Genomic DNA, 23,343 nt, shown 5'->3' with positions numbered 1-23,343 from the left:
GCTGCAATCAATTTTCCAGGGCACCATACCGACGTCATTTTACCAGAGAAATCGCTTGGACGCAGTGACAAGTCATTTCGAGCCGAATTCCGACCTTTTTCCACTGATATCCCTTACCTTTGGCCTGATCAAAGTCCAAACGCGTTTTTCTGTTACACATAGCATAGCTATTCCTAATATGGAAAGAAACCACTATGTCAAGACGCGAAGTATCCGGCTTGAATCCTCGCCATTTCAACGTAATTCTTCCAGTTTGTGCTTTCTGATTGAATCGGTCTTCATTCACTCGAAATACACATTCAGTACAACGTTTTCGAATAAATATTATTGGTCCTGAAAAGCTGCAAGCGGAATTGCACTCCAGTTAATCTTTGCAGTTCTCTGAAAAGTGATTGGAGGTAATGGAAGGGAGAGAGGAGAATTAGTGATTCGGTTATTGAATAGTCGCAGAGTGTGAAGTTATCATCTTTTATTTCGTATAATGCATATTGTATATTTACACATATTTGTTTCATATTCCTCACACAAATTCAGTAGTTTCGGAATTTCGATAGCTGTCGATACATATATATTGTGAAATGAATATCAACTCTTCAGTATTTTGATTCGGGTAGCCACATGAAGCTAAACTTCACAGAGCTATGACGGTGCATTTTAAGTATTACAGAATCAGCTTGTCCTTACTGTAAGTATATTCACTATAGGCACAATCAACGACTTCTAAATCTAGTTTACGATCTCTAGACATTTTATCGACAATTGTCGGTACGCTCGTAATCACCGTTACCGCCTGCTCCTTAGTCTCCAATATGACCTGTCACACATATTATTTATAACATTTTCTGTATATTCGAAGCCCTTGCATTGCTCGGTAATTTATTATGAGTCTCGCCAGTTTACTCAACGACACCGACATGGAAATCAACGATGAACGAACCAACTGATCACCGAAGATCGATCCAAATTGTTCAACCTCATATTTCTTTTTTCCAAAGCATAAAAAAATAAATTACAGCCGTATAACCTTGTTCAGCGTCTACGAATGTATATCTTTCCATACAATAATTTACTATATTGGATACTACAGAATATAGATTAGAGCACAATTATGCGTGAAGCGTATAGAAATCAACACATATCTACTCTAATGTAGGCACGTATATAGATCCCACGTCCACCGGTGAAACATTTCTTCTCACATACATGATACAACTTTACATGTAGAAAATATAATGCCTTGCTTACATGCACATAACATTATATGAATATATATATATATATATTTATTTAGTTAGATCTATGAATATATTCGTAAATGTTTGTGTAAAAATTTAATACGAATAACGCAAGACACTTAATCGCGATCTTGATCATTATCGCTGTAGGCCCAAAAAAATAGTTATTCGACTCTCGTCTCTCTGTCTTTCGTTGTTATACTACGTATTTGATCCCCACATAATTAAGACTCGTTCGCTTAATCAAATTGATGAAATAAGGCACCCGTAGGGACTCAATACTCAGTTAAGAATAAATTATCTTCCATACTATCAGGCTATGTGATAATAACCTGAAGGTTGAAATATCCTTGAATTGTATTCATTTGTTCGTATTGTTGGTATAAAATTAGAAGAAATTGTCAGAATCGATCCACTAACGAGTTTTGTTATATTCAACCGTCGCTTCCTGAGTTACATTGCATTCGTAAACGTGGAAAGAATTTAAATTAACACAACATTAGTTAAGTCAACACGTTAGGTATAACTATGTAAATTTATCTCATGTGATATGGTTAAATTTAGCACTAAAATGAATGTGAAACTGAATTTTCCACCGCTGTGATTAAATGTATAATGGACACTGATTCGATGCTCTGTTTATTCTTCCCCTTTCTTCCGTTTCCTCATCGTTCAATTTATCCTTCATGGCTTAATAAAAGGATTGTGAATATTGTTAAAAATCTCTCATCGTTCCTCATGGAAAGCGAATATCAAACAGCAGAAATCAACAATCATACATAGCTTAGATTGAAGGCAAAGTGCTTCATCTTTCTAATATAGGTCAGTTGAAATCGTGAAATATTTGATAATATACCGATTATCATCCGTTTGACAAGAAACATGCATATTACTTATAGAAATTCATTATATTGGTATACATATATAGTAGCTGGTAATTGGATATGTTTTGATCATAAGTATTTCAAAAATGTACCAATTAGTCATCGACCAAAATATGAGCGGTTGAATGAGTGTATAAGGTGTATAAAATAATGGAGTGTGCGTAAAAGAGAGAGAGAGAGAGAGAGAGAGAGAGAGAGAGAGAGAGAGAGAGAGAGAGAGAGAGAGAGAGAGAGGAGAGAGTGTACTATTATCATTTGATCACAGAGGCCGAAGAACTTTTAAGGTTCTACAAATGTCTTGCAGACGATTCCGAGAGCGTGAAAATTCATGGGTGCATGGAACCAGAATATCAAAAAATAATTATAGGACTCTTTGCCGCCATCTGGGCATTTTATTACTTTGGTATATCTAATTACACATGAATCCAACACCAAGAATGGCGCGCCCTGTTTATTTCCAGCTTGTCTATCCTTATATACCTACTAAATAAATATACGACCTCACCCACGACCACCCACACGCATGAATCGAGATAGTTTTTTTTTTTTTTTTTTGTAACGCCAGGGTGTTTTTTCATATTTACCTAATTCGAAATATCGATAAAAATCGCTCATGTTTTAATACCCGCAGTTTGTTGATTGAAAGGTCAGTGTTGATATAATGCATATACATGTGTATATGTATACATATATATATATATATATATATATCGTATATACGAGATTCTATTGAATAATTAGTCTAAAATAAAGCTTTCGTGACGAGAAAAATCGTGTGATTGTATATTACACTAATTTAATACTATCTCTCTCAACGAGAGCAAAAATTATTCTCTTTTCCGTATACTTGTACTTAGTATTTTAAACAATCATTAAGTATATCTCTGGGGTGGGTTTTGTTTTCTCAAATTCAACAGAAATTAGGAATACAAATCAAATTGAAGAAAAAATAATAGTTGATTTAAAAATGAAATAAAGATAATAAAATAAAAATTTACATTATTATATATATATATATATATATATATATATATATATATATATATATATATATATATATATATATATATATATATATATATATATATATATATATATATATATATAGTATAATATTATATTACATAGATGATAAAACTAATATTAATAAGAGTAAAACTAATAATAATAATAATAATAATAATAATAATAATAATATTAGTAATAATGGTCTCTCTGAAATCGTGAATTTTAAATCGTACATCACCATCAGTCGACAAGGGCTCTTCCAATTAAAAAAAAAACGTAAAAAAATCAGAAATTCGTTAAGTACCTGTTCGGCCCTATATCATGTAAGTATGAAAACTGCAGCATTTTATACGTTGGTTGTTCTTTCTTTTTCTCAGCCCTAGGTTTTCTATTTTGCATTATGATAGAGATGTATGTATATATATATATATATATATATATATAAATATATATGAATATTTAAACGAAAAGATTTGGAACGAAGGAAGAGCGAGTATAAAAATTACTTGTATGTATATGTATACGTATAATAGCCAAGAAAACACCTACGGTGACCACCGTTGTCTTCTGAGAGGCTGTGCGGTACATACGCTTATATACTATACATATATTCACCAGGCGACGATAGCAGCCGGTGTATACGCTTTGGCTGTAGCAATTTACCTGGAACATTAAGACGAGTGATTAGATACGAATTAGGAAAGGTTATTATATGCAGGTTAATTAACCTGCTCGATAAAAATTACTCCAATTTTGGAATGTGAAAAGTGAAAATGAAAAGAGGATTTATGAGAAAACCGTTATTCGGAAAAAACGATTGTTGTGTTAACAGACGTATAAAAAACTGTCAACTTACCTACGTAGTTCGATACACCGAGAAGGTTAAAGATACGTGGTATAGATGTGGAGTGAAGCAGCTAAGATTAACAATCTCGAAAACATAAGGAACTGGACACTTGCTGTTTCTCCACTTGACGTTGTTGATGAGTATCCTAAAACGAAAGAACGCAGGGGATCAGACGCTTTCATCGTTTTTAATTAATCAAGTTGTACCAGAAATTACGTGGAAAGTTAAAAGTAAGATTAAACAAACGATGTCAATGGACATGTGGAAGAAATAATACAGGCGTACAGAAGAAGAGACGGTTATGAACGCGTGCCAGTTTCAGCTGACATTTGATTTACACACGTATACACATAGTGTAATAGGTACATAGACGTAACAAAAATATAGTGAAATAACAAAAAGGTTCCAGTTGCCGGTAAAACTAGGCTCTGATAATAATCCATAAAGAAACGTAAAAGAAGTTAAATTTTGTGCGAGAGAAAAAAAAAATCGATAAATTTAAAGCGGTCCTTTTGACTAACCGATTATAGAATACTCAAATTTTTAAATGATATAATAACTTTGTAAAGAACGAGGGACATTACGAAATGAATGAGGATAACTCATACTAAAAGTTGTGATAAAATGATAATCTTATCACCTTTAAATTTGTAAATTCTTGAATTGCTGGGCGACCATCCGTACTGGTTCTGAGCGTAGAGTACAGTTTCGTAAGAACCTTCATCAAGACCTTCCAAGCGGTACTCGAGGGTATATCGAGTGCTCGCAGTTTCGTCGGTGACCTTTGGCGTAACGGTTATCCACGTATCGTTACCTTGCCGACGATAATTGAGCTGTAGTAAAAATCAGTATAATTATAATCCAGTGTTTCCAAAGTTATCAACCTATTCGAGATTCGGATTGAAAATGATGAAGAAAAAAAAAAGGCCAAGGCGTAACGTACCTTGTAGTCCAAGATCGGAGCGTGGCTATTGACGACCCACTTAAGGATCGGAGTAGCATCATCATATCTGATACCGTCGAACATAGCCTCTGTGGGGGCACCTGAAAAAACGTCGAGGGTGTAAGGAAACTGATTAGCATAATGCAATCGCCGACCGACCGTAAACAGAGTTCAGCCTTCGTTTTTAGATTGTACCAACCAACCTGTAAGTTCGATGATCGCATTCGCGCTTCCCATCTTGTTTTTTGCATGGCACGTGTAATTTCCCAAATCGTCCTGGGTAGTGCGGCTGAACGTGAGGGTGTAGTTAGTTTGCAGAGGGTTTATCGGCACGACCTTATTCTTATTCTTCCCGACTTCCACCCCATTTTTCAACCAGACGACCTCAGCCTCGGGATGGCTGTAGACGACGCACTTCAACTCCGATTCCGGCCCTATCGCCGTATGAACTCGTTTGTGATCAACCTCGATCCTCGGAGCATCTGCGGGTAAATAAAATAACAATAATAATAATAACAAAGTTGAAATACACGGAGCCTAGCGGATGATCTGAAGTAAGATGTAACCATACTCACGGTTAAGCAGGACCCAGATCATTTTCACCTTGTTTCCCGCAAGGCACTGGTAATACCCCATGTTTTCCAGGGTAACATTGCGGACGGTATAGTTACTAATTCCACCCTCCGGTAACTTGTCGCTGAATATGGTGTGACCCTGTAAGATTTCAGAACTAGAGGTAACCTGACAAGACCTTGAAAACCGGAGTCGAACCTCCGTTATGTCGTACCTTGTAGGACCATATGATCTCTTCTGGCTTCGGTTCCCAGTTGGCAATACAAGATAGGGTGACGTCTAGGTTCGGCCGCTTAAGTGCGATGTTTTCACCAGGCCTAACGATCAATTCTCCGGTAGGAATATGGACAGTCGGTGGGACGTAGATGCGAACCGAGTGAGTTACTGTCTGGTTTTTGCTGGTGATGCTGCATTTGTACTGGTTGGACTCGTCGCTCTGGTCAAAGTAGTTTATGACCAAACTGTTGTCTTCTTTTAGTTTGATTCGATTAGGTTCTTTCGTGTATGGAATAGTACCAAAGTAGATGACTTTGTCACCCTTGTACCATGCGATCAAGGTGCTTTCTGGAAATATTTCTCGCCACTTTAATACGCATCTTCACTTAGGGTACCAATGGTAGGAAAGCTTCAGAGTACTAACCTGAGTTTGACACGTTGCAAGGCAGGATTACTTTGTCGCCTACATGCACTACCAGTGTTAAAGGTTTTGTCAGGATTTCCGCAGGTTTAGAGTTTGTTTCCGAGCTTGGTTCATTTACCACCTCCTCGTCGTCGTCGTAATACGACTCATCTCCTATTTCCGCCCTGCATCCACCTGCGAACAAATGTTCAAGTTTTATGAAATTAGATTCGAAAAATTACGGCTTCTTCAAGACGACGAAATATCGTTATTAACGTCGAGGAAAACCGGAAACCAAGAGATTTTTAAAAGAAAGGCTTGCTTTATGGTAGTTGAATTCTCAGATTTTCTGTTCATATATTACTAAAAAAAAGGAATTTCCTTAGCCGCACGCGCGTTGGGGTTAAGACTGACTGGGTGGGGCAGGGTTTTTTGTTTGATTGAAAACAGATGAATGATAATTTATCGTGCCGGTGTTTCGGGCATAAAAGTGCTAATCGTTCGACCTTCCTTTTACCTGCAGGGATGTACATGGGGGGGGGGGGGGGGGGGGGGCAGCCGCATGGCCATATTTCACGGCTCGCCATCGCGGATGACACGCACGAGCCAGGGGATGTATATAAGGAGAAAACTGGGGCAAGCAAACTTCCATCCATTCTCCACCCCTCCGGCCCATCGCCACCCACTCGAGTGGACAGACAGACACGTTCGTGGAGCCTCTCTGTGCTAATTTAGGTACCTACGTGCCGTAGGGCGCGGACGTGATTGCGAAGGTCTATATAGCTGGGCATGTATATAGTTGGGTACATGAAAGGGTGTCCTAGTACATAAATTCAACAACCTGCTCGATAAGACGTTCCGTAGTTTGTTTGGAGTGTAAAAAAATCTCGCCGTTAGTCTAACTTGATGAAAATTCGAACGCTGAAAAATTTTAGGTGTATAATCATGATGGCAGCTGATTCTATGAATCTATTTGAATGTATGTATTTTTGACTTGTTAATAATAATCGCAAGTTTCGTATACAAACAAAAATCGCACGATATGTAGAAGTAGAAGAATCACAGTGAGATAATTTTGGCAGTGAGTGATGAAATTTCGCAATGAAACTCAGAGGCGTACCCACATCAGGCGGTGACTCGGCTTTAGATCATAATTTATTCTTGTATCTACATATGCAGTGTCCACCGACTAACCGTATATGATTACAATGAGTCGTTGGTTACGAAAAAAAGAGATGACGATGTAGCGTCACTGGTTATCAATGCGGAAAGATTCGCGCGACATGTTTATTGGACTACGTGTCGTATGTACGACCATCCCAATACATACGTGGGAAGGGGATCGCGTGATTAATCGATTCCACTCACGTAATTCTGCGGCTTTATAATACTCTGTGTATCTACGGGAGAAGCAGAGTGTGATCATTCCTTGCATCACTGATTTGCTACCACCAAAGAGACGTACAAAGATCAAGCTTTCTTTCTAATAACACTCTTCGGCCCCTTTCATCGCCTCGTTTATTATAGATACGGTGGCATATAAGAATAAGGTCGCGCGATGCCAAGGGTGCGTATCAAGTTGCCCCGGCTCGTACCGGATGAGGAGGTGACCGCGTTCTCGGCTACACCTAGCATCTTTGAGTCTGAACACCTTCGGCAGCTCGCAGAACTCTAGACTGAGTTGTCGCCAAGGGGTTATGCCTAGTCAGAATTTTTGAAAAAATCGATTTTCTTTGTATCCTTATTCCTTCGATTAAAGACCAGATAATACCTTATATTAACTGAATCTATTTTTATTTTTCACTTCGATTGATCCAGTGCAGAGATATCTTGCTCACAGCAAGACGCCTTTTTTTAAAGGTTCTCCCGGAGATCGGTTATAGCAGCTTTGAAAATCATTATTTTTACAAATAAAAAATATCAGAATGAAGTTCAATGTTACCCTAATATGTATATAAATTTTTAAATTAATAAATTGAAATGACTTTTCGTGAAAAATCTTTGAAAAATCGCTTTTTCCGGACTCTCGGCAGCTAGGAATAACCCCTCAACGATAACGACTCCATGATCGAGCTGACAAGTCGAAAGACGTGAAAAGCAGTGAAAATATTGTCCTTAGAAAAGTATTTTTGCCAGAGTTCATTTTTCTGCAAGTTCCGTACGAGCTCAAAGTCCTCAAGTAGTCCAGTTCGATTTGCTCGGATTCCAACACGACTGGTGTACGATTATCGGAGTAACAGGGGGTTGGATCTGGGTTAACATGGCCGTCTGGCGCGTGCGGCCTGCACCCCTAAAGGTGGGTCCAGATCGAGCATATGCTCGAAGCGTTCGTTCGCCTCATGATTCTAGCATATGCTGTCGCCCCCCTGGAATCCGTGACCCGGAACGCCTTCCAGTTTTGTCCAATTGCCAGCTGGTTGACGCTGATGAAGAGGGTGGCGAAGCGCACGTCGGACCCAGTGCCCTTTGGGTCCAAGGTGGCAAGGTCGAGCCGATCTCAAGGCGAAGAAGCTCCAACGTCGAGGAACGTGCATGTCGGGGTAAAAGCGCAGGAGAATGAAATTGGAATCGGAATCAGATTCGGAATCGGCTGTGCCCGCGCCTGCATTTCGCGGACGATGAAGTCATCGCGAAAACATAACAGCTCATGTGTGCCCCACACCCGCCAAGCTGCCCGACACACGACCAAAAAAGTCCCCTTGGAATGACGCGATCTTCCGCGACCAAACTTGTAATCTGATGTCACCGCGGACCCGGCACCCATTAACCAACTCATTTTTCGTGTCTGGTATCGTTATATAGTTTATGCAAGGCGTACTCTGTGCACGGTCAATGTCTTGATGATTTTTTCCAAAGCCCGTGGGGACCTGTTTCTGCTGACTCAACTGTATCTCCCTGATAGTGTCATCGGAGCGTTAAAATATTGGAAGGCAATGGTGATCGCAATTAGTCCTTGAGCGTCGCTGTCGATGGAGAATATATCGCCGAGAGAAGATGATTGCGTGTATAGTTAAGTCAGAGTTGAGTCATACTTATACGGAAACGGGTTTCTTCGAGCTTAACGTTCCCCGACAACGAGTCGTGCATTTTTGCATTCGTCACTTATAGATCCTATTGTAATTTTCAGAGATGAGAATTTGGCGCTGTACCAAAATATGTGTAGATATATGTAGGCTCTACTACATATAAACACCTGTTCCCTGCCAACTTATAAAACGTGCTGACCTATAACGCAGCGGCGCGAGGCGTGGCTGCGGTAGGCAGACATTTAGAGGTGTCGAGTAACTCTACGTCCACGTCGAAGAAGAAGTATCGTTATGAACTGAATAAATTATATCAAGTCTGGTATATCTACAATACATCGAAGATAATCAAACCGTTACTATATTATCATAATTAATTATGCCTGAGTTGTACCCGATCTTTATACTTGAACAGGATTAGGCCGCATTGAAACGCGAATGGTTCTCATTACATGCCGAATAGCGAAAGCCACCCCTATCCTCGGTTCCATAACGCATCTCGAACTGTGAAGACTTTGTTTCAACGAGATGACGCAACCTCCAACAGCATATTTCCTCGAGTTGGTTAATGGCACGAGGTTCGCCCCATTGATTCCCGTTGCGAGTATTCGTAGTATAGGTATTATACGTGTTAAATACGCGTGTGGTCACGCACTCTGGTATACCGTATACATTATAACACGGACATCTCTTAGTGCGCATACAAACGCTTTTGACTACGCAGCGCGTTTACACACATCGGTAAAAACACTTGTGCGTGTATGATCATGAGTGCGGGTGCTGGCGCGTTACGCAGCCGCTTGTTCTCAACCGGGTCACAAAAGGTTTGTGCCATGGCTGGAATAGCTGCGCTAAGCGCTGCGCTATGCCCTGCGACATATATACACGCCACCAACATCTACGCGTGCATACATAGCCACGCAATTGTGCGTTACGCGTATCATATACGTGAGAAAACGTGGTACGACACGCGCCGTCAAAATCTACTTGCCTCGGCACAACAATAAGTACTAGAGTCGATGTTTAGCGTCTGTTTTATAGAAGCTCCTACGTAGGGCTTGAAGATAGTAAAGTAGTTCCTGTTTCAATGGAATATCAGACTCTAATTTGAATGATTTAATTTAAAAATGTCAGAAATTTAGTGATTTACCAAGTTTTGGCTCAGAGTAGGGGATGTTTAGAACCACCTTTAACCATTCAGAGGTTATAGGGTTGAACCTGATTGCTCGAAACCTTCCTTCATCGCTCAAAATCCAAACCCGCTGATAAAGGTCCATCGATTCTGATTGATTACGATAGGAATACAAAAAACACAATTAAAACCTATGGAATAAATATAAAATTCCAACAAATAGAAATTGGTTTACAGATGCGTTTAATCGTATTTTCTGTGTATTCAATCAGTTAAAAGGGTTTTTGTATTCGTGAGAACGTTAAGTGAACTTAAATGAATATTATTGAACACTTGAATGTCGCTGTAACGATAGTTCCAATGGAGGAGGTGTAGATTGAATAGCGTGAAAACAGGTTGAATCGTCTACCGAAAGCGTGGAAATAGGGTTTGGTACTTAAATTTTTAGGACTCAGAGGGTCAACATATGATTGCTAGGTTCAGTTTCTTGCAAAGTAGGTTCGTACGAATCTTGGTACGTAGAATCAAATGTAGGCGCTAAATTTCGACTCGGGCACACCCTATCTATGCCTTATGCTGTGGCATGGATCGAGGAGAGGGAGGGGGAGGAGGAGGAGCCATTCGCTGATTACTTTCGTTATCGGGTCTTGGCCAATTATCACCTGCCTACCTATCTGCCATCGTGCGAATGCGATCTGCGTCAAGCGCGATGTAGGGCTGTGTACATTATATATACACTTGAATATTTATACAGCCACACACTGCCGCTGCAGCTTTGACTATTGTACACAAAAGCATCGGTTAGGTATATCTTCGATTTCGAAACACATTGCGTATAACGATTGAAAGAATAAACTACGCGTACGAAATCACGTGGCCCAACTCTTCCTTGTATTGATAACAACGCTTGCTAGATCGCTGCAGCAATATTGCGGCCTCTAACGTGTAGGTATAACACCGTCTTGTGAAGCGCGCGAAAATATCAAATCAACAGCAGCGTGCCTGCCTAATATACGGTATCTGGGACGTGGTGAATAATACTTCGGCGTAGATCTACGAAACTAATATATATATATATATATATATATACATAGATACATGTGTGGATAATCCATTCCCGAATGTGATGCGGGTCTATATATACCTACACATTATACCATCATTTCTCGGCCACGCATGTATCTGACCAAACGATTTTGCAACCGCGTGTTAGCGTACATTCAAATATTTATCATGTTAAATCAACAAGAATTCTATCTCTTTTTCAGTCTACCAAAAATATCTTTCGAAAGAAACGAACATGCAGTACAAGAAAAAAAAAAATAAAAAATAATAATAAACAAATAAATAAGAGCCAGAAAGTGAAACAAAAAACAAAAAACCATGTAACTACGGTGATTGCGAAAGAACACAAATATGCTGTTGTTTTTGTTTTGTACAGCTGTGAAAAAAGTCGATTATTTCAAGTTTCTTGTGAAAAAAAAAAAAAAAAAATGAAAATAATCGGGGCAAATATTTTTGTTAAAACCGACGTTGCCGATAGCTCGTGTATCGAATATCGACGGTGGATGTACACCCCCTGCAAGTATTATGTATACAGGCATACTACTATGTGTATGCATGCACGAATACGCGCATAAAACGAGCGCGGATAGACCGGGGCGTCGATGCGGTAATACGTACGAAAATAGGTTGACGGCTGTGGCGTCTGCTTTGCCCTTCCCTGAGTTGTCCTGCCCTGCCCAGCCCTGCCCCATTACCTACACGTAGACGTGTCTACACCCACGCGCACGTCACACGCGTGCATGTATGTGTGTCCGAAGACTGTCCGAACGATTTTCTCCAGTGGTCGACTCCTTCGTCCGTGAGACGCTCGATGTTTCATATGTATGTATATCCATCCATCCATCCATCCATCCATCCATCCATCCGCGTATACGATGTGTAATCTTCTTCATTGATTCGCAGCGACCGCTCATTGCACTTAATACAATAACACATCATATCTCGTCTCGCGATCAGACCTAGTTCTCCCAATAAAACACCAATTACCGAACATCGTCTTGGCTCTTCTTCCTCCTCGACGTAACGGTCTCCGGCGTCCTTGACCACGCGATGAAAATTTTCAGTATCAAGGCCGCTTGAAGACGGTCTTACTTTACCGTCTTAGCCGAGGTTCGTATGGAGGGTGGATGTGGTATGCGGGGAATTAAGATACCGCATCATCTTCGGGGTGCAGGCACGAAAATATAAAACGGTTGGGATCAGCGAGTCGCGGCGCGAACAGAGTGAAGCTATTATTAGCTTGAAGAGAAAAGAGCGATAGATGGACGGACAGATGAATAGATAAATCGATGTGCATGGGGCTTATGGCCACGCATGTGGCTCGAGGCGGATCGCCGCAAGGTGTAGACCGCGTAAACTTGGCGATTGAAACTAAACAGCAACGGAGATCATTACGCAACCATAGAGATTCGGTGTTCTCTCTCTCTCTCTCTCTCTCTCTCTCTCTCCTGGGAAGAGTGTTCCTCTAGCTCGCCTTCACGTTCGACGCCGATGGACGTAATGGGCGGATCTTATTTACTCGTATATCGCTTACGTTTCACTATACATATTACACCACACGTAATCTGGTATCAGGAGTGACGCCCGCGGCGTGTGATGTGTGATGTGTGATGTGTGATGCGCGATGTGCCCAACGCCCGCGTGCATCTTGAGTGCATGTACGGCACGCGGTGAAAAGTCACAGTGACCGACTCGCCGAGTCATGACTGGGTCAACGATCATTACCCAGAATTAAGCTCTCTGTACCCTCCAGTCTGCGGGCACCAAGGCTTTCGGGATCGGAGGTTGGGCGTGGAAGCGTCTAAATACGGACTGGGTCACACCGTCGAGTGCTGCAGCCCAGCCCGAATCCCCGTCTTTTCGTCTGCCTTGCACGCACCGATCCTCGGAAAAACTATTCGGTTCGAAGATCCGAGAACGGTGTCAAGTCATTTCCCCAGGGGTCGTTACGTAAAAATGAAATCGAGGTGCGCATACTTTTCTTTTTGAAAGTCGCCGAGTCGGATACATGCATAGTATACAGAGAGAAAACGAAACGCTGTTTACCGCACGTCCACGGGATCAGTGGAAAATTACTCGTACGAAATTATATTTTTTACGAAAGAAAACCTGAAACCTGTATATACCGTGTAACGCGTGTAAAGTAATGTGCGTAGTATATACGTGAATTGCTTGTGTCAGGCGGTTGAGTCACGACGGAAAAAATACAAGAGCTGTACGATCAGCGAGAGAAGAGAGACGACGGCAAGAATTCCTCGCAAATCCGGCTCAATGCGTGTATACCGATTTACGATGTGTGTAAGACGCAACCTCGGAAGAGGTCCGAGAAACTCGGAGTAAAACGTTACGGGTGGATTCCATAGCTCCGCGTTACGTTATAATAAATAGGCTTGCATTCCGTCGTCGTCGCGCGGGTTCGTCGCGTTACCCGAATTAGACGTAAGACGGAAGTGAAATTTCAATCCTATGGTGTAAAGGGCCGTGATCCGAGATGCGTAGGAACGTGCAGAGATACGTCGGCGACGACGCGGTGACGACGGGCCGTCGACGGAATGCCGCTGGCATCGGTTCAACGGCCCCGGCATTCATGACCGTCCTGCGACGATCCTCCGCGAATTTGTAAAAATTCTCAAGTACGTGTGTAATATTTACGCACAGTAAACCGGACGAAATTGTCCGACGCGTCGAATAAATACGCAGTTCGTTAGGCGCCCGCCGTTAATTACTGCGCGGGCGTATAACCCATTAGCCATGTACGAGTTCCGCACCCTGAGCCAGACCGTTGGCCATAAATGGGGCATATTTTGGGGCGACCGTTACCCATGACGTGCAAACTCGCCTAACTCTACGCCTAGGAATGACGCGCGAAGCGCCGACCGAGCTCTAGGAGATCGTGACGATAGGGCACAGCCGTTACCCGTCCTCCCTGCAGGTCAACGATCGCGGTCATACGAGGAAATCGCTCTCGTCGATGCTCGGTGGTCGTCCGACGACAGGTGGATGGATTCAACTTTATATCGCGAAGCGAGTCGAGCGCCGTATAAGGGGTATCTCGTGCTGGCATGCGAGGGTCAAGGGATTGTGCAAAAGAGGAAAAAGCACTCCCGTGATCACTTTTCAACCAGTAATACAGCTTCGCTTCGATAACGTGGTTCGGTCTGCTAGATCACGGATGGCCAACTTGAGAAGACCCAAGAATTGAATGAAATATTTTTTCACAAAGTCATGTGTTATTCTTTGTCTTGTCCACTAGTGGAAGTGCTCTTGACCGTTGTTGCGTACAGGGAAGATAAAATTGATGGGTTTCTGTACACCCGGAAACTGCAACAAGCATTACGGTTGCGATTAGGTATCATTAGTATCGAAGTATGACGTAGACCATTTCTAAGCTAAGATATTAGTTAATTGTAGAACTGAGAATGACAAGTTAAACGTCTGAACAAAATTTCTCTTCATTCGGAATGTCCGTGACACCCAACAATCTTATCCTTCCTTGTCTACTAGATCGAGACAATCTACTCTGCACAGATTCGCCGACTTAGAACAAATCGCGAGTCCTTCTTCGTCGCCGGAGGATGTTTGGCGAGTTTTATCACAGCAAGAGGCAGACAGGTTGCAGGTGCAGGTTCGGATCATCCAGTCGAGGCGACCATGAGCAAACAATTCTACAAAAAAACAGTCAGTGCCAGGGTCTACTCGAGTCTTGCGGTTGAGACGTGATAACGGAGGCAGAGGGTAAGAAGCTGCAGCCATGCAGCGCCTCGGAGTTGATCTTCGGGGGCTGGAAGGGCCGCTTATCGTATCCTCGAGTACACGTTAAGCTACCTGCACAATTTGTAGAGGAAGGTACAGGTGCTGCAGGCCAGGTTGAGTCGCTTACTACGATCAACAATCGGACGATTCTTCCTCGGCGACGAGGTAGGTAGAGTACAGTAAAGCAAACTGCGACGGTTCGTGCAGTGTGTACACGAACTGAGTTATTGCACGCGTTGTAAGCCGTCGGAAACGGCGTCGACCCTGCAGCTGCATTGCAACGAGCAAACAGAGAACACCTATATACCTACTCCTCCAGTGGCTGCACGGCTCGTTCTTGCTGGGATGCAAGGGACTCCGGAGAGAGTCAAGTACGGATTGTATTTTTGTACACCGGATAATGGGACGACGGGACTAGGAGAGCTAGTCGAGTCGCCATGGTGAACAGCCGCAGCACGCGCGCGTCGATTTATTTATAGGAGGGTACGTCTGCACGCCTATCCTACGTCCAGGGTATCTGTAGCTATGGGTGATTCGATAGATGAGAGAGAAATAAAAGAAAAATAAGAGACAAAAAAAAAAATTTGAAAATACAAGTGTCGTTTCTTCGGTATAACCTTTCTTTTTTCCCCCTTTCGATTCCCCAATTCCCGAAATCCGGTTGTTTGTAGGTTTGGATCGAATTTAAGAGTTTCTTGCACCAATTATTTTTTTTCTTTCTTTTTTTTTTATTTCTCTACTGTAGGTGTAAATTTTAGTTCCGAAAAGAAGACTGTTTTTATCTCAGAACTTTTCTACTTTTTCTTGAAATAAATAAGACTCTTGACGGTGTATGATTTAGTATAGAAAAATGTTGCACCTGGGTTTGAAAAGCGTTTGAGCTGGATGAAAATTCCGGTTTATTTAACGCAGACCGAGGTGTAATATACGGATATTATTTATTATTGAAGGAGGTTTAACGAGGTTTCCCCCCGTCGCAGCGGGTATGTTTAACCGCAGATTTCTCACGCACGTGGACGTCGAGTATAGTTATTACGGAATAAACGAGGGGTAATTTATCGCGGACAAGCGTCTGCAGAGAGTCCCTGCATACAACGCGGAGATGAGCGTAGCGTAACTGGATGATGGAACGTCTGCCGAACCACCTACCCGTAAATGATACCAGAGAAATTAGTAGTATAATGCAGGCTATTCAAGGAGCGCGCGAGAGTATTCGGGCCGCATGCAGTCGTCAGATGTGCCACGTACGGCAGGCCGCAGCCGGGTGAAAAACCGCACCGTGTCAATATCCGGCCGCGATAAGATCTCACCCTGCTGTTCCTCTGCTGCTACGAGGAGGATATTTTATCTCCGGCAAAGGCGCGTGGGAGACGCAGCTCTCTCTCTCTCTCTCTCTCTCTGCACCTTAGATGCGCGTACAGTCGAAAATTATCCACCTTCGTGTCTTGGGATGGAAAAGGTGTACGAGGTACATATACCTACGCGGGAATAAAAGTTGACGGATATAAACCGCGTCGCGATAAGATCCGTTAATTAAATGTGTGTTATGGATGTAAGTGACAACGCGAATCCGGAAAACGAGGGGGACTGGAAATTGGGTCTAGCTGACGGTAGTTGGATAAACAAACGGCACGAGGGGCAAGGGGCTTAGAGACCCTCCGAGGAATCTAAACGGCGTTCGTATTTCGCTGGATCTAGGCGAACCGATGACGTGATCCACTCGGATCCAGCCTCCGAGTCCACGCCCGCGATATAATTAGTCCCGCGTATCCTTTCGTGACATCATCGACTTTTCGATGGACCGTCGTCGTCGGCCAGCCGCGGTTTTTCTCGACTCTCTCTCTTTCTTTCGTTCTGTGTAAATATGTATGAAATAAGCCATTTTGCCCTATTTCGAGACAGTGGGGTAAACCAGGAGATAGCATCATCGAGAGAAATAATTATTGGTCACGGCGACATTCTTTACGTGTACGACCTGATAAACGCGTCCACGGTTAACATTCGCGGAATTTTCTCCCCGCGGCAGTGTTGCACGTTAATTCACGTCACCCCAGATCTAATGCTGCGGATTACGTCAGGGTGCCACTGGGTAACGCAAGGCCGACGGTCAACAGGAAACGAGAAACGGTTTTTATACTACGCGCGGAACGCGAAGGGAGCGGGGGATGCTTGTTTACGGAATTGAACGTTTCCGGTATTTATCAACTATTTTACCCAAACCGAGTTCCCGCGATCACCGGGTGCGGCGGTTCTCTCTGTCTATATGTAAACGGGGTGGACTAAAATTTTTGGGAAATAAATTTCATGACATTCCAGGTTTACAGGGTCTAATACCTAGCTTCCCCTGACATTTTAGCAGTTCTAGTAAGTTACTAATGCCTAAATAATTCAGCTTACCTCTATATTCGATTAAAATTCAAATTGAATTGAGGAAAAATTTGTTTTTACGGTACGGGCATTGAAAAGTCCACTTTTTGTGGTAATTTTCGTTCCGTAAAGTGACGCTTTATACGGCAGCGAAAAAATTTGCGGAATAAAGTCTTTATTCCGCAGTTTTTATGCGCAGTTCGAAGTGCGCATCCCAAACTGGCGAATAAAGTAGCTTCGTCGAACAGATCGCGACATAACCTCACTCTTCGTTTTGCTTTTCAATGCTCATACCGTAAAAAATATTGTATGTGTCATGCCCGTAAACCGTTTTTTGGCCCGGATAAGTTCCTGAAATCTTTATCTTTGCCAAAAAAACAGGCGGTTTACAGGCATGCCACATAAATAGCTGTTTCTCGACGAAGAAAAGTAAACTTGTCATTTGGAAAAATCATTCCTAATTCCCATGAAAAAAATCAGAAATCCCCCAGAGACAATTCCAGTTATTCCAGGTTTTCCAAGTGTGTGACCACTCTGGTAGACCTTTACGCCTTTCGGTTCGAAGCCCCGTCCACTGCATGACGCTATCAAAAAAATCGATAGGAAAAAACTACGTCCGGAAATTCCATTACATATTATTCGACGGTGAAAGGCAGGCCGCGGGCTTGGAACCGAAAGTGTCGAAAATTGAAAGCTTATAATATGTGATAATAACTAGGTGAATGAGATTCGTCGATCCTTGACCGAAGGTTCGAGTCGCCTCGTCGTAGCGATGCATAATTGCACGAACACACACAGACACGCAAATCTGCCTCTGGAGCATAACGTGGTAGAGTGGCATACAGCACGCGGTTGAGTTGTTTGATCATTTGGTATCCAACCAACTATCACTCGATGCTGGTACACATTTACAGCCGTTTATTATAGCTCTGTGTACCGTCTACGTAATGCCGGTGCAGTTGCGCAATGCCGTGCATGTACCCATTATGGGACGAGTCAAAACTTCTCTCTGTCTGCGATGCTTCATGGTGTGTATTTTTAGGGAGACGCAGTTTCACCATCCGCGACCAACTATCACTCCAACTCCGGCGTCAGCTTCAACGCGTATCCGATTTCTATCAAATTCAATACCAGACGTCGAACTGCTGCCGCTACGACGACGGTGTCAAAAATGATCCAGAGAAAACTATATAAAGTAGGTACCATAACCCCGCGGCATTTTCTCGATTCTAGATCTTTCGATATCTCAAAGTAATTCAAACAAACATAGAACTGGCTTAACGCTGAACTAAATTACTGGTACACAGTGTCTCCCATTGACCAATGTCTTTTCACCCAGTAAAAGAGCCCTGCTTGTGGATTCTTTGTCGTTCCATCTGCTGGTTTAACGGCATACCCTACACTCGTTCCCTCTTGCGAATCAGTAGTAAAATATCCATAAAACTTGACCAGTGCGTCGTTACGTTCCAGAGCGCGAGTTACACAAAATCGTGAAAATCGCTTACGCTTTGCAATATGTAGATAGCGGCGGAGAAAGATGGTGCATTGAAGCGAGAGGATGGTGCAACAAGTCGGCAGGGTCGATTATAGACACGCGTGTGATCTCTCGACGGAACTATTATACTAGATATATGTATACGAGGGGCGTGTATACGGTTGAGTGCACATCTTGCACAACTCGGCACTGTTGAACCAGCCACTATCAAAGGCACATCGTTATCAAAAATTCAGCCCGAGTGCAGAGGTCAAATTCCACGAACTTACGAGTAGCGAGCTCTTCTGGTGTGTTGGTTATAATACCATGTGCCGCGGGTAGCGAGTCTCTCTCTCTCTCTCTCGACTACCTTTGCCGACTCACGTATACTCGCGAGCAGTCCGTTCGCCAAGCGAATTCCAAGCCTCCCTCTGGACCCTGAGGTTTGTCGAAATAAAACGGGTTGCTGATTCGACTGACCTTGATGAACCAGCCATAAGCTTCCCGCTCGGATGCATTTTGAGCCGATAGAAAAGCAGCAAATGGAATTTTAACTTGTCCAACTTTCTTTCTATTCCAAGACCTTGCGAGTCGCTGGACCGATCGGATCCAAAATCAAATCAGTGATGAGTGAAAGAAACCGGCTTCGATTGAGACCAAGATCAATATCACCGGATGAAAAATGGCTACGTAGAAACATTTTTTTTTTCTTGGGAGGTTAAAATGAGGCGGATGCAATTCCCGGAGAGCGATATGACCCGCGAAATATTTTGCAATATCGAGTGTACATGGGTACATAGACGGGTGTAAAAGCGTCGCGGCACGTCGAGGTCGACGTATTATAACTTTCCTAGAGAATTCTCATCTCGTTTTCCGCATCGTGGTCGAATAAACACGTTCCTGCACGCGTACAATTCACGTCGCAATGATGCCGCTTATGGCTGATCTTTGTCAATAAGACTAAATTGCTTAATTACTCGCGCAAGACTACCGCGTATAGTGTAAGCGTAATAAGGAGGACACGAGGATACACCATAATCGAGCGCCTTCGTTAGAGTACACGTCATGGGAGCACGCAGGGCATCGTAACGTATATTATTATTCATCGAGTACGATTGCTAGTGAAAAACAAGTTGCGTAGAATAATTTCCTTATCAATACTGCATTCGGAGTCCAGCCTACGAATAGTGCATGCTCACCTTCGGTAATCGTATGCATATAGACGCGTGCGTGCCGCTGACCGCATTCTGTATACATATATATATAATATATAAAGTACAGTGGGTATGCATATAAGATTATTCGGAATCTTCAACTGCGAACTAATATTTGTAGGATTCGTATTTTTTAACGTAATTTCGTCTCTGGCTGTGAGATCGCCTTGTGAAATCTGTTGAGAGCTTCTTCACGCTCAATCTTTTTAAACACATACCCATCTACATAATATATCGCATAAGGCTTGATCACCTTGATGCGAAGTAGGTACATATACAAGGTATTCAACACGTCACCGCACGTGTAAATATTATACACACCATGGAGCTCTGAAATCGCTGCAAGAACGGCGATGAGTCCATTACTATATAGGTATATGCTTAGGTGTTATCTGTGTATAATATTAAATTACGAAGGAAATGTTTCAGGTTTTTTCTGCTGAACTTGGACCGGAGTGTTTTCTAATTATACGACATATCTTGTGCATTTATTTATCTCTTCGACGCACCGTCAGCTCTAATCAACGTTGCTGATGAAGCTGTACTACCTCGCAGTGCCTCTCGACAATTCAACACATTTTTAACTTCCCGTTTCTCTGTTTTCGGAGAATATAAGAAGTTATTGTAGTCACCCGGAAAGTAGAGATCTAGAGATTTACCTCCGACCGAATTTTTTTGTCAGACGATGTATCGAGAACGAGTAACCGGATTTCAACGATTTCGGTTTCAATCTACGGGGCTTTTCCAAATGTAGAATGGATTAGATTTTCCCTTTGATCGGTTCACTACTTTTTCAATCATTTAAATAACAAAATTCCAAAAATGAAAATCAAATTATGATAGCTTGAGAATTGATGTATGGATTTGAATGAAAATTCTTACCGTGAGATTTTTTTGGGTTGCTAATCATTAATCTAAAGTTAGATCAGTAAACTTTGAATTCAGAGCGTCCAATATGCTGAGAGAAACTAAAGACATTTGGATTTTCATGGAAATTGGTACCCGAAGGTTTGTTGGCTGATTGATCACGAATCTGAGATCAAACCTGCTAAATCCAAAATAGCAAATCTAATACGGTAGAAAATAAAATCTAAACAAATTCGGTTTTTGGTAGAAATTAGTACGCGGAGGTTTTATAGGATCACCGGTAACGAATCCAAGGTCAGAATTCCAAAATTTGTAATGATAGATCAATCATGATGGTTTAAAATAAAAAAATCGTCAATTGTTTTCATTTTCGTGTAATATGGTACCTGATGGCCCTTAAATGGGCAATCGCGAACCTGAATTTGTAGTTCAAAATTCAAATTGGATATTAATATTATTTTCCTGTGAACTTGGAACCTACTATCAGTTCGAGGGCCGGCTCACGGCCAGCCTAAGGTCACTTGGTATTAATATCGCTTAATTATCAACATTTTTAACGGTTGAAGTTATGGTGAGAATTCACCGTGAAAATTTTCGTCGCCAAGATATTATCATATTAAGCAATTCACGTGTAAGTAGGACAATGATAACGCGTGTTCAAACGGAGAAACGAAAAGTGGCGTGCTCGGCAAGTCCCATATCCGGTGAGTAGCGGTGTAGTAGAGTGAATTCATCGTCACCGTAATTCTGAACGTATTTACTAGTACATACATAATTATAAACTATTATCATTATTATTATGATTATCAATTATATACCTACAGGCATGTATCTATAGTTCTACGACAATTATAGAGAAAAGAGAAAGGGAGGACCTCGAATCTGACACCTGGTGCTATCCGACAGACGAGAATGAATTGACCAGCTCCGAAGATTCGACATTCAATCATTCTAAATGGAAAACAAATTCTTTCTGGCCCGTCCCAATTCGCTACAATTGGTCCATCCGTCTCGACGCTCTGGAATATATCATCGGATCGAGATCGTATAGCTCATGTGATTGGAATAAGCGTAAGCCGGTTTCGCAGATTGACCCAAGCCAGAGATTCTGAGCATCGCAGAGCATCGAGAGATTCCATATACCTGCTCGGAATTTTAGCCCTCACAATTTCGCCGGCGGCTGTGTTCGCGTTGTTACCGTTACCTTCCCATCTCGCATTTCACCGTGGCGTTAAAAAATTCTCTATTGTATAACGTAGAGTTATTATATTACACCGATGCCAAGCCAGAGTACTGAGTTGACTCACGTTAGTTTCAGTCGCGCTCGAGCGGATCTCCAAGGCCGCGTGTAAGAAGCCGCAGTCTTAAAATTCGGGTCAACTATGCAGATTGATTGAGGAAACAACCGGAATAGCTTAACTTACGGTGTCTCATGGTTTTAGTCGGCGCCGTTTTTAACCATCGGACAAACTCGACACCGAATTTCTAGCAATTGTGCTAACGACGTGTATGTATGACTTACAATACCAAAAACAAGTTTCAATAAGTAAAGGTATCACATGAAGGGACGTTATCGTCAGACTTACCGCGGGAGATGAGGAGAAGGGTAAAAAGAGCTGCGACCTGCACAATGTTCCTCATGATGTCTGTCAAGAGTGAATGACTAGTGATGGTGATCGATGATCACGACACTGTTTCTCTTCTCGTTTCTTCTCTCCTACTGTTACCACGGTACAACTATTACAACCGCCTCCCGTAATCGTCGAGGGGGTAAATAGTCGCGTGCAGAAATATGCTCTCGCTAGTTTCTGTCACACAGATACCATGTAAATAAGATTGACAACGCACGCGCACTCTTGCTCCTTCTCTCTTTCTCTCTCTCTTCTTGTCTGTTCCTCTTCCTCCGACGGTACCAGACACGCGCCTTCGACGTACCGAGTTCAACTGAGCTCAGATGGTTCAAACTAAACCACGAGAGCGCCCAGCAAGAGAGGAACTTGCGCACAACGGATGCGCATACAGCACCGCCGATTCATCGCTCCTAGAAAACCGAGGATTAGCATTAGGATAGCGGTCGACGCTGTACCAGCACTACCAGCTTATGCACCGAGAAGATCGTGGCTGAGGCTGCTCGATCATCCTCGGAATTGATTCCGTCATAATGCGGTGGACGGTCAGTCTGACCGTTTCGTTTCACCGAAGCTCCATCCATCCCCCCCCCCCCCCCCCCCCCCAAACCATTCTTGACATCGGTCATTCGTGTCCACTGCAGTTGGTCCTTTGCTGCCAGGTAAAGGCCAGCTGCAAGAGACGCTTTTTGTTCGTAATCGAATCACGTC

General features: G+C 42.5%; 1 protein-coding gene across 1 annotated transcript; it reads right to left on the bottom strand.

The window, feature by feature from the left end:
- Positions 1 to 3,516: 3,516 nt before the first annotated feature.
- Positions 3,517 to 22,965, bottom strand: LOC124415029 (limbic system-associated membrane protein-like). The gene is made up of 9 exons (XM_046896270.1): positions 22,591 to 22,965; positions 6,131 to 6,304; positions 5,705 to 6,054; positions 5,493 to 5,631; positions 5,121 to 5,399; positions 4,918 to 5,018; positions 4,615 to 4,807; positions 3,984 to 4,119; positions 3,517 to 3,790 (listed from the first exon to the last, which is right to left on the bottom strand). Exons 1-8 carry the CDS (start codon positions 22,643 to 22,645, stop codon positions 4,010 to 4,012), a joined length of 1,401 nt encoding a protein of 466 aa, XP_046752226.1. The 5' UTR covers positions 22,646 to 22,965; the 3' UTR covers positions 3,517 to 3,790; positions 3,984 to 4,009.
- Positions 22,966 to 23,343: the final 378 nt, after the last annotated feature.

Source organism: Diprion similis, chromosome 14 (assembly GCF_021155765.1).
Source record: "Diprion similis isolate iyDipSimi1 chromosome 14, iyDipSimi1.1, whole genome shotgun sequence".
Taxonomy (NCBI): domain Eukaryota; kingdom Metazoa; phylum Arthropoda; class Insecta; order Hymenoptera; family Diprionidae; genus Diprion; species Diprion similis.
The sequence above is the reverse complement of the archived record's forward strand: the minus strand, read 5'-3'. Positions and strand labels throughout refer to the sequence as shown.